Source organism: Lactuca virosa, chromosome 3, assembly GCF_052849685.1.
Source record: "Lactuca virosa cultivar CGN04683 chromosome 3, Lactuca_virosa_CGN04683_v6, whole genome shotgun sequence".
NCBI lineage: Eukaryota > Viridiplantae > Streptophyta > Magnoliopsida > Asterales > Asteraceae > Lactuca > Lactuca virosa.
This window is the reverse complement of record NC_136428.1, coordinates 145790601-145804588: the sequence shown is the minus strand read 5'-3', so window position 1 is coordinate 145804588 and position 13988 is coordinate 145790601. Positions and strand designations below refer to the sequence as shown.

The 13988-nt window shown below is 36.6% G+C and overlaps 1 protein-coding gene across 1 annotated transcript; it reads right to left on the bottom strand.

Moving 5' to 3' along the window:
• Positions 1-10519: 10519 nt before the first annotated feature.
• LOC145166667 (uncharacterized) lies at positions 10520-13988 on the bottom strand. Its single transcript, XM_079085689.1, has 4 exons — positions 12073-13988; positions 11677-11906; positions 11415-11555; positions 10520-11199 (listed from the first exon to the last, which is right to left on the bottom strand). Exons 1-4 carry the CDS (start codon positions 13964-13966, stop codon positions 10903-10905), a joined length of 2562 nt encoding a protein of 853 aa, XP_078941815.1. The 5' UTR covers positions 13967-13988; the 3' UTR covers positions 10520-10902.

The following is a 13988-nucleotide window of genomic DNA, read 5'->3' as shown; positions in this document are numbered from 1 at the left end:
TCAACATGCATTTTATGATGCCAAAGTACATTTTTATTTTTAAAACTAGAGACAAAAAACCAAAGTACATTGCTATTTCTTGAACTTGAGACAAAAAACCAATTAACAAAGCTTTTAGCAAATAATCACCACAAACCAAAATTACCAAATCAACATGCATTTTATGATGCCGAAGTACATTGCTATTTTTAAACTAGAGACAAAAAACCAAAGTACATTGTTATTTATTGCACTTGGGACAAAAGCACAATTAACAAAGCTTTTAGCAAATAAACACCACAAACCAAAATTACCAAATCAACATGCATTTTATGATGCCAAAGTACATTGTTATTTTTAAATTAGAGACAAAAAACCAAAGTACATTGTTATTTCTTGCACTTGGGACAAAAGCACAATTCGCAAATCAACATGCATTTATTGAAACCAATTACCAAAGCTTTTAGAAAATAATCACCACAAACAAAAATTACAAATCAACATGCATTTATTAATATTAAATATAATTGTTTTACCTGTGATGGCTATAGTGGTGGTTGCGATGGCTGTGAAATCAGCGGGATAGCAGAATGTTTTCGGCTGATGCATGTGATATGACCACGTTATTCTCTTAATACTTTCTCGAAAGAAGCTCTTTCTTGAGCGGGTGTTAACTCTCTTTCACCTTCTGGTCCTTGCGTTTGTTCTAAGAGCTCTTCCACTAACCGATTTTGTATTTCCCAAAAGTGATTAACAATTAAGTATAAATAAACACTTAATTATATGATAAAATTATAATTAAATACTTACATATTTTTGTTCAGCCTCGACAGTAACAAATAAGCCATCCCTATCGGTATGAGCCTTGCGAAACGTTTCCACTCTCTTAAGGTTTTGTTTAATATTAAAAATTAGATTATATTTTAAATAAATAATTACATGTATCGTATGTTACCTTCTTATAGAAAGTACTCCTATACGAGGTCGACCCCCCATGATTCACGGTCGTTTGCATTTCTCGAACTTTTTTGTTCCTTGTTGAAGCAATTATGTATCCGTCCGTTTGGAAATACTCAATTGTTTTCTTCCAATTATCAACATCCATACCATCTGGAGGGTTGGCTATTGCTCTCGGGATATCCTGATACCCTCCGAATTCCATAAAATATTCTTTTGCATCAGCTTTACGCTCTCGATAACCTTTTAACAAAGCTGCTTGAAAACTCTCTGTCAACAGATGAGCTTCTGGATCCCGGTACATCTGATCCAAATCAAACTTTGTCTACAAAAAAAAAAGTTAACCAAGTAAAAACCAGTCATAATTAACCATATAAAATATTTTCATATAAATACTTACCCCTAAATGTTGTATGACTGTATCCTTTATTGCAGGGGAAACTTTTTTCCTAGTCCATTTATCAAAAGGGACCATATGCCACATTATTTTTCCAACTTCTTGTGCAAACATGTCTTTCGGCTCTCCTACAGGATCATATGTCATATCCCTATCATAATCCATGTGAATCGATTTGCCCTTATTCTGTAAGAGCCCTCTTTCAAGCTTAATATTTTTGGCTTTGCCTCGGACTTTCCTACGCTACTTAACTACAAATATAACTAAAAATTATTAGAAACGTTAACTGAATAAAAATAGTAAATAAAAATTCATAATAAGACTTACGGTCTTGCTCATGATTACCAACACCTCTACCACCTGGGAAAGGTGGGTCCTCAGCTCCATCACCCCTGTGTCCACGTCCCATAACAGCAGCCATGGTGTACACAAACAAAAGCCATATCGACATCATTTCCTGAAAAATTATAAGATATACAGATACAATTTTTATTACAAATAAACATTACATAGGAATAAAAATTTATATAGAAATAAACACTTCTAGTTAAACTAGAAATCCAAATAAAGTTTATATTACAAATACGCATTACATAAGAACTATTCTAATCAGAATCTTCCTCATATCCTTTAGTGTCTTCTTCGGTATCATAATCAAAATCGGTCTCATCGTAATCAGTCTCGCAATCAGAAACATCATTGACTCTACCATTTGGTGGAGGAACTTCAGTTGCACTTTCTACATCAAAAACGACTCTATGAATGTTTGAAAGTACATGCTGAAATTGATAAAAAGTGGAGCATCGGATGAAGATATATTTAGAACTACATCAACATCGTCAACATTGTCGTGTGAGCCATTGTCAACATTTTGGACAGAGTCATTGTAAGTAATTTGGATAGGATCATCGTTCGATGGTAGATCCCAAATACTTCGATGATTAACATGCTCGACAACACACCGATGGTTATCGTTTTGGTTTGTTCGAGAAGGCTCTCTAATGTAGAACACTTACTTGGCTTGTGAAGCATATATGAGTTGATCATCTTTGTATGATTCACGTCATGTGTCGATACTGGTGAAATTATCACTAGAAATAACTCATGTTCGAGTATCAAACCACTTGCAATGAAATAGTACAATTGAATAATCATGTGTATACCGAAACTTTATAATCTCTTCTAACTGGCCATAATATTTCTGGCCTTTATCACCCACCGCTAAAACCCCAGAGTTTTGTGTTGTGCGTTGTGCGTCACAACTAAGTACCATAAACCTAACACCATTGATTATGCATGCGGTGTAAGTATAAGCATTCATTTGCGGACCCATTGCAAGAGCCGACAACTCTTTGTGGAATTCTGGAGAGTTTTCTATTTTCATTTGATGAACCTAGGAAATATAAAGTAATATGTATTATGTATTCTTTAGATTATTGAAACAAATTTGTTTCTTAATTTGTGTTACCTTTTCACGAAACCAATTAGGAAATTCTCTCTTTTCATCACTTTGGGTATGTTCAGCTTTGAATTTCCTACATTGATGACAAAAAGATATAGATGTAAAAAGATAAAAATAATTTAAGGATGAAAGTTAGAGATAAGAATAGTTACTTGATATACCGTCAGACTTCTTCACATCTATTCAATACAAACCATTCCATGTTACGCATTTCCGTTAAATTAAGAGTTTTTATTTGAGTTGTGTTGGTCGGTCGACATTTAGATTCAAACATCCAAAACTTTGTTTTTTCAATGACAACATCCTCATTTCTTTCAGGACGATTGAATTGAGTCTGTATATCTCGAAGGTACATCGAACAAAATGATAAAGCTTATTCAGCAACATAACCCTCAGCTATAGAACCTTCCGGCCTCGCCTTGTTTCTGACATAGTTTTTTAGTTTTTTCATATACCTTTCGAAGGGATACATCCATCTCATACATACCAGTCCTCCGACAATCACTTCATCAGGTAAATGCAAAAGTAAATGAACCATAATGTCAAAAGACTCTGGAGAATAAATCAGTTCTACCTTGCACAAGATTACAATAATGTCTACTTTTGCTTTCCTCATATCCTCCACCTTCAGTGTTCTGTAACAAAGTTACTTGAAAAACATACAAAGGTCTACAATAGGTGTATAAGTGTCTTTGTCTAACAATCCTCTAACTCCAATCGGTATCAAACGTTGCATAAGAATGTGATAGTCATGCGCTTTCAACCCAATAATGTTAGTATTGGTATCGTTCACTTTCTTACTGACATTAGAACCAAACCCATCCGACAGTTTAACATCTTTTATAAATTAAAAAAAGAGTTGTCGACTAGATTTCATGAAATAGTATATTGCATGGGGTCTATGAAACTTGTCACCCTTTTTTTGCAACCATTCATTTCTCCGAATGTTTAGAATTCTCAAGTCCTCTCGTGCATTTGATGTGTCTTTACTTTTATCGTTCATTAGAAGAGTACCTAACAAACTCTCGTCCATATTTTTCTCGACATGCATGAAATCTATGTTGTGTGTCAGCTGCAGAGAAGACCAATACTCGAGTTCGAATAAAATGCTTCGTTTCGACCAGTTCAACTCGTCATCTTTCTACTTTGGCTCCACACCTCCATGCTCAGGATGTTTACTCGGTTTACGAGTTAGTAGATGACCTAGTTTCTCTTGTATGTCGTCATTACTAAAGTGTCTCGGAGTGGGTTTTGTCTCTTCCATCCCGTTAAAGTCCAACCTCTTTCTTAACGGATCATTAGCATCTAGGAAATGATGATGACCGATATATATGACTTTATTTGTTGCACGGTACGAAGGAGTGTCTTCATTGCAAGTAGCACATGCTCTGTACCCTCGCCCACTCGAACCTGACAGACTAGTACGAGCTGGCTAGTTGTTTATTGTCCACAACAACATAGCTCTCATCGTGAAGAATTTGTTTGTCACCACATCTTTAATACGTATGCTTGAGTTCCACAAATGTTTAATCTCTTCCACCAATGGCCTAAGGAAAACATCAATATCCTTACCAGGAGCTTTCAGGCCGGGAATCAACAAAGTCAACATGAATGATGACTCTTTCATACAAAGCCAGGGTGACAGATTGTATGTGGTGAGTATGACTGGCCATGTGCTATGTGATTACACATGTTTCCATATGGATTAAAACAGTCAGCTGAAAGACCTAGGCGTATGTTACGGGGTTCATTCGAGAAGTCGGGGTATTTTTTTATCAAAATCTTGCCAATGTTCCCCATCAACAGGATGACACATCACACCATCTTTTGAACGTCTGGTACTATGCCAAAGCATATTCTTGGCATTGTGCCTCGAACAATATAAACGTTGTAGTCTAGGGGTCACAGGAAAGTACCGTAACACCTTATGAGCTACTGTCTTACCCTTGGTGTTTTTATCGATCCATCGGCTCTCTTTACAAACGGGAAAAACTTTCAATGTATCATGTTCTTTCCAAAAGAGAAAACAATCGTTTTTGCACACATGTATCGACTCATGCCCCAGACTAATAGACTTCAATGTCTTTTTGGCTAGATAATGTTAAAGGGGAACCTTATTGCCTTCGGGAAATGCTGATTGAAACAACTCAAGATCAAATGAACTATTAGTCCATTTGTTGTTCACCTTGATATGCATTAACTTTGCTAGAAACTCAAGGGAAGAAAAGGTGCAACCAGGATACAATTTAGTTTCTACTTCTTCTAACAACTGTGCAAAATCATCATCCACACCGCTAGCCCTTGTATTCGAGGTTCCTTCATCGAGGGTGGTATCATTTTCTCTCGACTCCCACATCACATCGTCAATTAAATCGGCCATTTCATTACTTGGAAAGACGACCGGAGGAATTAAAGATTCACAATGATAGATCCAAGTTTTGTACGACTTACTGAAACCATTTATAAATATATGGCGTTCCACTGCAGCCGGGTACTTGAAGTAACGGTTATCACATTTTTGACACGCACATCTGATTTAACCATTACTATCAAGGTGTGACTTGGACTTGTCGATAAAAGCTTTGAGTCCTGCTTGGAACGCGTGATAGTTTCGATGTGGATTACTAGTCCAACTTTTATTAATAGACATGATGTTGTTGAAACATAATTTCGGGTTTAGAGTTTAGTCTACGGAATTAGCATTGTTTTTTATTATTATTTTTTTACAAAAATTAACATCCTATTTTATTTGTAACATTGTACTTTTATAGCATCTTACTATTGTACCTTTTTATATATATTTTTTTATTTATAACATTTTTTTTCCAATCATAGCATTATACTTTAAAGAATTATATTATGTTGTTAATTTTTAGTGTAGTGGTTTACTTTATGTTTTCGAAGACATGCATCTTACTATTTTACCTTTATATATATATATATATACATATATATATATATATATATATATATATATATATATATATATATATATTTTATTCACAGCATTGTATAAGTATGTTGCAAATAAAAAATTTAAAAACTAAAAAAGACATAAAAATGTAAGAATTTCTAACTTTTGTTTTAAAAATACACACGTGACTCAAAAAAGTAGATATTACAATTTAAAAATAATTAAAATTAAATTTTTTTATTTTATGCGTTTTTTTAATTAATTTTAATTACAATTACTTGTAATTTATATAGGCAAAAGTTGTAAGTATTAAATAAAAAGGTCAAAGATCCAACGATTTTTTCCGCACGTTTATGAAAAACATTTATATTAAATAAATCAAAACTAATAATTTGGTATATGTTTAGCGATTAGCTTTTTTCCATCATATATATATATATATAGATATATATATATATATATATATATATATATATATATATATATATATATATTCCAATTATAACATTGTATTTTAAACAATTTTATAACATTTTATTTTTGTTTTTTGTTTCAATTAGAGTATCCTACTTATACAAAAACCACATACTTTCACATAATACATAAGAGCATCAAATACACATACTCTCACATACACATACCACATATACACCAAATACACATACATTCACATACATACATAATGACATCCTACTTATACCAAATACACATATACTTTCACATATATAGATAATAACATCCTACTTATACCAAATACACAAATTTCATATTCATATATCACATACACCAAACACACATAATTCACATACATACATAATAGCATCCTACTTATACCAAATACACACATACTTTCACATATATAGATAATAACATCCTACTTATACCAAATACACATATTTCACATTCATATACCACATATAAACCAAACACACATACGTTGACATATATACACCAAATTTACATAGATTCACATACATATAGAATATATATGCCAATTTTCACATAATTTATACAACTACACATAGTTTGCAATTAAACTCAAATTTCACAATAAATAGAAGTAAATAGAACCTGTGGTGGTGGAAATTACTCAATGTCGCCGGAAAAATTGGTTCTCACCGTAAAATACTCTCACCCGCCAGTAGTCACAGTAAACCCAGGATGGTGATCAATACAAAATGACCAAAAAATCTAAGATTGAAAAGTATATTGCAATTAATCATCAAATGGAGCTAGAAATCGATGTTATAAGAGAAAGACAAAGAGAACTCAGAAGTTGATGTTACCTTTTACCCGAGATGCATTGTTTTCGTGAGTTGAACCCGTTTTCGCCGGAGTAATTGAAGCCCTAAACCCCTTTGATCGGTAATCTCACAATGCTGGGGAGACTCTTTGTCGGAATCGATGATAACGCATAGAAAATGGGGGAATAACGAACGAGACAACGAGATGAAAACAAGAAGGAAAAGTGAAGTATGTGTCGTTTTTTTCTTTTAATTATCTGCCAAGGCCTTTAGCGGCGACACTTTTAACGACGACACTTAAGGCTTTACCGGCGACAACAAGCAACAGAGGCAACTATCTGGAGGGAAGGGTACCGCGTCTTTTTTTATTCCACAATTAGCGGCGACGATTTCGACCTTTAGCGGCGACAAATTGTCGCCGGTATTGGTTTTGTGTGAAAAAGAGGCCCCAAGCGTTGGATTAGATACTTGATCAGATACTTGATCGGACGGCTGAGGTCTACCAGAAGGGGATAACGCAGATTCGGGCAACAAGGCTTTAGCGGCGACACAATTAGCGGAGACAAAGTGTTGTGCCGCCGCTAAAAGCCATTATCGCCGCTAATTGTGTTGCCGCTAAAGCCTTGATTTATTGTAGTGTGAGTAATGGATTCTAACGATGCAGACGTTTGTACGCATATTTATTTTATGTATAACTTGGTGAAAACAAATTAATCAAAGTATAATGATGTTGTGAAAAAATGAAATGGAAAAACGATATTTGACCCTCAAAAAATAGAAAATACAAAAACGGTCGTAGGTAAATACCTACGGATTATCTACGGATAACCTGTGTCCGTAGGTAATCTGTAGGTATTTACCTATAGATTACCTACGACCGTTTTGTATTTTCTATTTTTCAAGGGTTAAATGTCGGGTTTTTTTTGTTTCATTTTTTTTCACAATATCATTATACTTTGAATACTTTGTTTTCACCAAGTTATACGTCATATAAATGTACATAATACTGTGTGAACCGTTAGACCCCTTTATTATACATAATACACAATACAAAAACTATATATGTTTGTTCTTGAAATACAATTAACCATCATTTAACATATACATGATAAACTAAATATAATACATACATATGGGTGTTTATGTATGTGTGTATCCTTATAATTTTTGTATTGAAAATAACATGTATTTATAAAAATAAAAAGAATAAAAGTTTGAATGAGTAATGAGTGCTAATGGTGCATACCGTTGTACGTGTGTTTATATTATGTATAATTTACTCAAAACCAAGTAATTAACGTATAATGATGTTGTAAAAAAATGAAACGAAAAAAAAAATGATAGTTGACTATCGAAAAATATAAAATACAAAAACTATAGTAGATAATTTGTAGGTAAATACCTACGGATATCCAGCAGTCCGTAGGTAATTAACTATAGATTACCTACGATAGTTTTTTATATTTGTTTTTTGAATGATTAAACATCGTTTTTTTGCTTCATTTTTTTCACAAAAATATTATACTTTGATTATTTTTTTAAGCAAGTTATACATCATATAAACATATATATAATCTTATTTACCATCAAAATTTATGAATCGTTTCATGTTTTATCATTTTTCTATATATACATACGTAGACATATACGTATATAGAATACACATACATATACGTATATAGAATACACATACATATATGTACACACTAAAATACATACACCTAAATACACACATATAAAATATATATATCACAATAATAATAATAATATTATTAATAGTAATAAATATTATATAATAATAATAATAAATAAAATAAATAAATAATAACTATAAGTCTATAAATAATTATAGTAATAAAAATAAAATAATAATTTATAAATGTAATAATACAAATAAATTAATAAATATATTTATAACATTAATAATAAATATAATATAAAAAATATTAGTAATAATTTAGATAATAAAAAGGAAGAAATAAAAGTTTACTACGGATTATCTACGCAATACCTACAATGTTATTATATGTAGTAATTTAGTAGGTGTTCCGTAGCAAATTACCGACCAAATACCTACAAAATTATAATTTTTAGCTATTCTGTAGGAAGTCTCTCACTAAATTAGGGCAACCAGTTTTGGTAGGGAATCTGTCGCTATTCCGTAGGTATTTTTTTTACTAAAAAATTTTGTAGGTATTTTTTTTAGCAACTTACCTAGTTTTCTAGTAGTATTAGATTTAATTTCCTCTCTAATTCAGTTAAAAAAAAAACAATCAAAAAGACGAAAGGCTATTTTCTGTGATGATGGTACATGTTCTAACCTGGAGACTCTAATACCATGTGATTATGGTTAATTCACTGTGTCTATTAAAGAGTATAGAACCATGAATACATAGACTATCTAACTAAACCCTAACACTAATCAGAAATGTATGTAACAAATTACAATAGATGGTGTGTGGCGGAATGAAACTTAATCTTGGTGTTGGAGCATATCAAACAAAATAGCTTCAACCATGAGTTAAGTGGGGAAATTAACGAATTTTTTTATTTCAGTATTTTTGCAGAATCATATTATTACTTTTTATTTTTATTTCAGGAAGGATAATAATTATTATCATTATTTAGTGTGTGTTGTAATCTTGCCAGATCCGTAGACGTTGGCGAACATGAAGGGTGCAGCTCAAGTGGACGTGCAAGCCGTGCTAACTGGTATTAAATATTTGTGCATGTATACCTAATTATTATGGATGTTAACTGATTAATAAAGAGAAGAATTTGTGATTCCACAAACGAGTTCGATGACAAATAATTACAAGAATACCCCTAATTAAAACGTTGATTTGTTTTTTGATTTCTGGTACAAACTCAAAAGCCGGAGGGAATTCCCATATGCGGATGCACTGATGCACACGATCTTCGTCAAGAGACTGAAAAAATCTGAAAAACCAAAACAAAAGGAAACTTTCTAATGTATACAAAAAACATATTTTTTTTGAACTGCAAAATATATAAATAAAAGCAGCAACATATGGTTTTTTCATTTTGCTATACTTTTAGCAACAGAGAAACAAATGGCTCCATGGGGTTCTTTTAAGTTTCAAGGGGTCTGGACACTTGAGTAGTTACCAAAATAGATAGAATTTAATGGGCATATTTATACAAAAAATAAAATGAGCTGTTTTGAAACATATCATTTTTATATTTACCTTTTTTAAACAAATCATTTAATGTAATATATAGTAACATACTTTATTTTGTTTTAACGTACCACCGTTAGCCATATTTGACAGCAAGTGACGAATCCAGGATTCAAGTTTCAAATTTGATATATGTAGGCTCACCCTTTTGATAGCACCGACACCTATATTACTTACACCACTGATCGATCAACTTATGTGTTGCGTGTATTTCAAAAAGCGATGCATTGTGTGTATTTCAAAGTTTTTTTTTGAGAGAACCAACTATATATTACCAACCTTTAATAATTATGCATGCTCTACATTGATGAACGATGCAAAACATTAACCCATAAGAAAAAACAAAATACGTATATGATTATCCCAAATCACCACGATACTTATACTTTTAACCACAAACATTAGCACGTTTTTATTTGTAACCCAAAAAGCTACAATATTTTTAACCCAAAACTACCGAGCCAAAGCAAACTAATCGCCGCCACACATTCCATGTTCTCTGGAGTGTGACGTGTCACAACAAGGAAACTAATTGTGGTCCACTGCATTGCATGGTCCCCCACTAGTGTGTGTCTATATTTTAATTCCTTAAAACAGAGGACTAATGCAAGCTATTTTATTCTAAAGTTTGTTCTAGTTTCATAATACAAAATTAATAGTTGTCTGAATCGGATCAGCGTCTGCAACCGATTATTTAGAATGGAGCATCAGTGACGTCGAAATTAAGTTGGGCATACGTACACGTACGTTTAGAGTTCTTTAAAAGCCTTAAGAACTTTATCTTTAATACTCTTAACAACTGCACCAGGTGAGGCATGTATTCCACTATCGGCTTCAATGACAGGATAAGCAGGGAATTGTGCTATGCCGCACATTCCCTTCTTGTCAGGAATTCCACGGTGTAGTTTGTAGTATCCCTTTTCTCCCCACTCTTCTCCCCACGAGTTCTTTAATATCCAGTACTTGGTTCCATCTGGAGCCGTTCCGTATCCAACTGCTAGCGTTGAATGCAAAACTGTCGTTTCGCATGGTCCTTGCACAATTCCCTACAAAATTATTTAGCTTAATTACCTTATCATACATATATAGTGAAATATGAAGAATGTAGAATTTGTTTTTAATGTAATAATATATATATATATATATATATATATATATATATATATATATATATATATATATATATATATATATATATATATATATATATATATATATATATATATATATATATATATTATGTATGTGAGTTTTGAGTCACCTCTTTATATAATGCTAAATTATCTCCCCATGACGTTGCAACAGCTACAGGCTGGTGTGCAACTGCTTTCAAAAGATGCTCATCAGTTTCGTCCCTAGGAACGTCTTGATATCCATGAATTTCTACGGCAATATCATTCGCCTGTCGTAATTGAAAAAGTTGACACATACACATGCATATGCATATGCATGCAAATTTTAATTAATCCCTCAATATAATTAATGCACGTGAAATCAACAATTAATTAATATCAATGCATTACCTTTTGTAATCTGCAAGTCTCAACTTCAGGTTTGTAAGGGTAGTTCTTCTCGGTAGTTAGACCTCCATTATTGGCGATGTATTTGAAAGAATCTTGAGGTGACCCTCCGTTACATCCGCCCACATTAGCACAGTCGATAATTTCTTTTGGTGATAATTCTATTAGCTCGCCATTTACGATTGCATGTATTCCTTCAACGGAATCCACTGTTGGAAATGCATAGCAACTCCCTGCATGCAGTACGTACGTTTAATATTACAAATTCCCAACCATGCTCGATCAAATCCTTAATTAATTATCTTTGCTTTTTTTTTTTTAAATTCAAATGAACCATGCACGTTTGTTTATATAAGTTGCAAAAAGAATTAAAAAAAAGTGTAGGCCGGTGTTACGTACCACACATTCCTTGATTCTTGACACGGGTAACGGCATTATGGTTTCTCCAGTCCATCTCAGCAGGGACGTCAGTGACATTACGATACTTGAAATCCCAATACCAGTTGTCCTTACTTGCGGTAGCCTCTCTGCCGTCTTTTGCGGGGCAACCACCATCTTTTGCGGGGCAACCGCCGCCCGAGCAACCGCCGTCATTTGCCGGGCAACTGCCACCAGGGCAACCGCCGCCTGGGCAACCACCGTCCTTCGCTGGGCAACTGCCGCCCAGGCAACCGCCGTCCTTCGCCGGACAACTTCCACCAGGGCAACCGCCGCCTGGGCAACCACCGTCCTTCGCTGGGCAACTGCCGCCCGGGCAACCACCGTCCTTCGCCGGGCAACTACCACCGGGGCAACCGCCGCCTGGGCAACCACCGTCTTTCGCTGGGCAACTGCCGCCTGGACAACCGCCGTCCTTCGCCGGGCAACTGCCTCCTGGACAACCACCGTCCTTTGCCGGACAACTGCCTCCTGGACAACCGCCGTCCTGTGCCGGACAACTACCGCCCGGGCAACCGCCGTCCTGTGCCGGGCAACCGCCGTCCTTCCCCGGGCAACTGCCGCCCGGACAACCGCCGTCCTTCGCCGGGCAACTGCCTGCCGGGCAACCGCCGTCCTTCGCTGGGCAACTGCCGCCCGGACAACCGCCGTCCTGTGCTGGGCAACTGCCACCCGGGCAACCACCGTCATTCGCTGGGCAACTGCCGCCCGCGCAACCACTGTCCTTCGCCGGGCAACTGCCGCCCGAGCAACCTCCGTCCTTCGCCGGGCAACTGCCGCCCGCGCAACCGCCGTCCTTCGCCGGGCAACTGCCGTCCTTTGCTGGGCAACTGCCGTCCGGGCAACCGCCGTCCTGCGCCGGACAACTGCCGCCCGGGCAACCGCCGTCCTTCGCTGGGCAACTGCCGCCCGGACAACCGCCGTCCTGTGCTGGGCAACTGCCACCCGGGCAACCGCCGTCCTTCGCTGGGCAACTGCCACCCGGGCAACCGCCGTCCTTCGCCGGGCAACTGCCGCCCGCGCAACCTCCGTCCTTCGCCGGGCAACTGCCGTCCTTTGCTGGGCAACTGCCGTCCGGGCAACCGCCGTCTTTCGCCGGACAACTTCCGCCCGGGCAACCGCCGTCGTTCGCCGGGCAATTGCCGCCCGCGCATCCGGCGTCGTTCGCCGGGCAACTGCCGCCCGCGCATCCGCCGTCCTTTGCCGGGAAACTGCCGCCCGGACAACCGCCGTCCTTCGCTGGGCAACTGCCGCCCGGGCAAATGCCGTCCTTCGCCTGACAACTGCCGCCCGGGCAACCTCCGTCCTTCGCCGGGCAACCACCGTCCTTTGCCGGGCAACTGCTGCCCGGGCAACCCGTGTTATCTATTGGCTTGAAAATGGTCTCGGTATCTTTTGGGGGACAAGAACTGTTGCTATCGTTTGGCTGGCAAGGATTGCAGTTATCTTTTGCGGGGCAAGGGCAAGGATTGTTGGGATTACAATTATCTTTTGCCGGGCAAGGATTGTTGTTTGGGCAAGGATTCGGTGGGGCACCTTTAAATCCGGTAAGCTTGCTATGTATCTCTTCGAGAGTCATCCCTGCAAACCTGTTCAGCTCTAACTTAAATCCCAAGTTCGCCTTGTTTGTCTTGTGAACATGTTCCAGTCTAGACTTGAAGGTCTTGTACTGCTTCTTTTTCGTTTCCACGCTTATTTCCTCCAACTTGTGGTGGCTCCTCCATCTTTCAAACATAGCCGCCCTCCCCTTCTCCGTATGAACCTCCTTGTCGTCATATGTGAACCCCTGCACAACCCCTAAACAACAAATCAATGTAACTACGACTGAAATTAAAATTAATTTGCTCCTTTCCATTTCTTGCTTCTCTAGGTTTGTA

What these genes read in the sequence shown, in the direction of transcription:
- LOC145166667 (XM_079085689.1), bottom strand. Translation starts at nt 13,966, where the DNA reads ATGGAAAGGAGCAAATTAATTTTAATTTCAGTCGTAGTTACATTGATT. An exon ending in CAAGAATCAAGGAATGTGTG is followed by an intron (nt 11,907 to 12,072) that starts GTACGTAACACC and finishes TACTGCATGCAG; the next exon opens with GGAGTTGCTATGCATTTCCA. An exon ending in ATTTAGCATTATATAAAGAG is followed by an intron (nt 11,200 to 11,414) that starts GTGACTCAAAAC and finishes ATAATTTTGTAG; the next exon opens with GGAATTGTGCAAGGACCATG.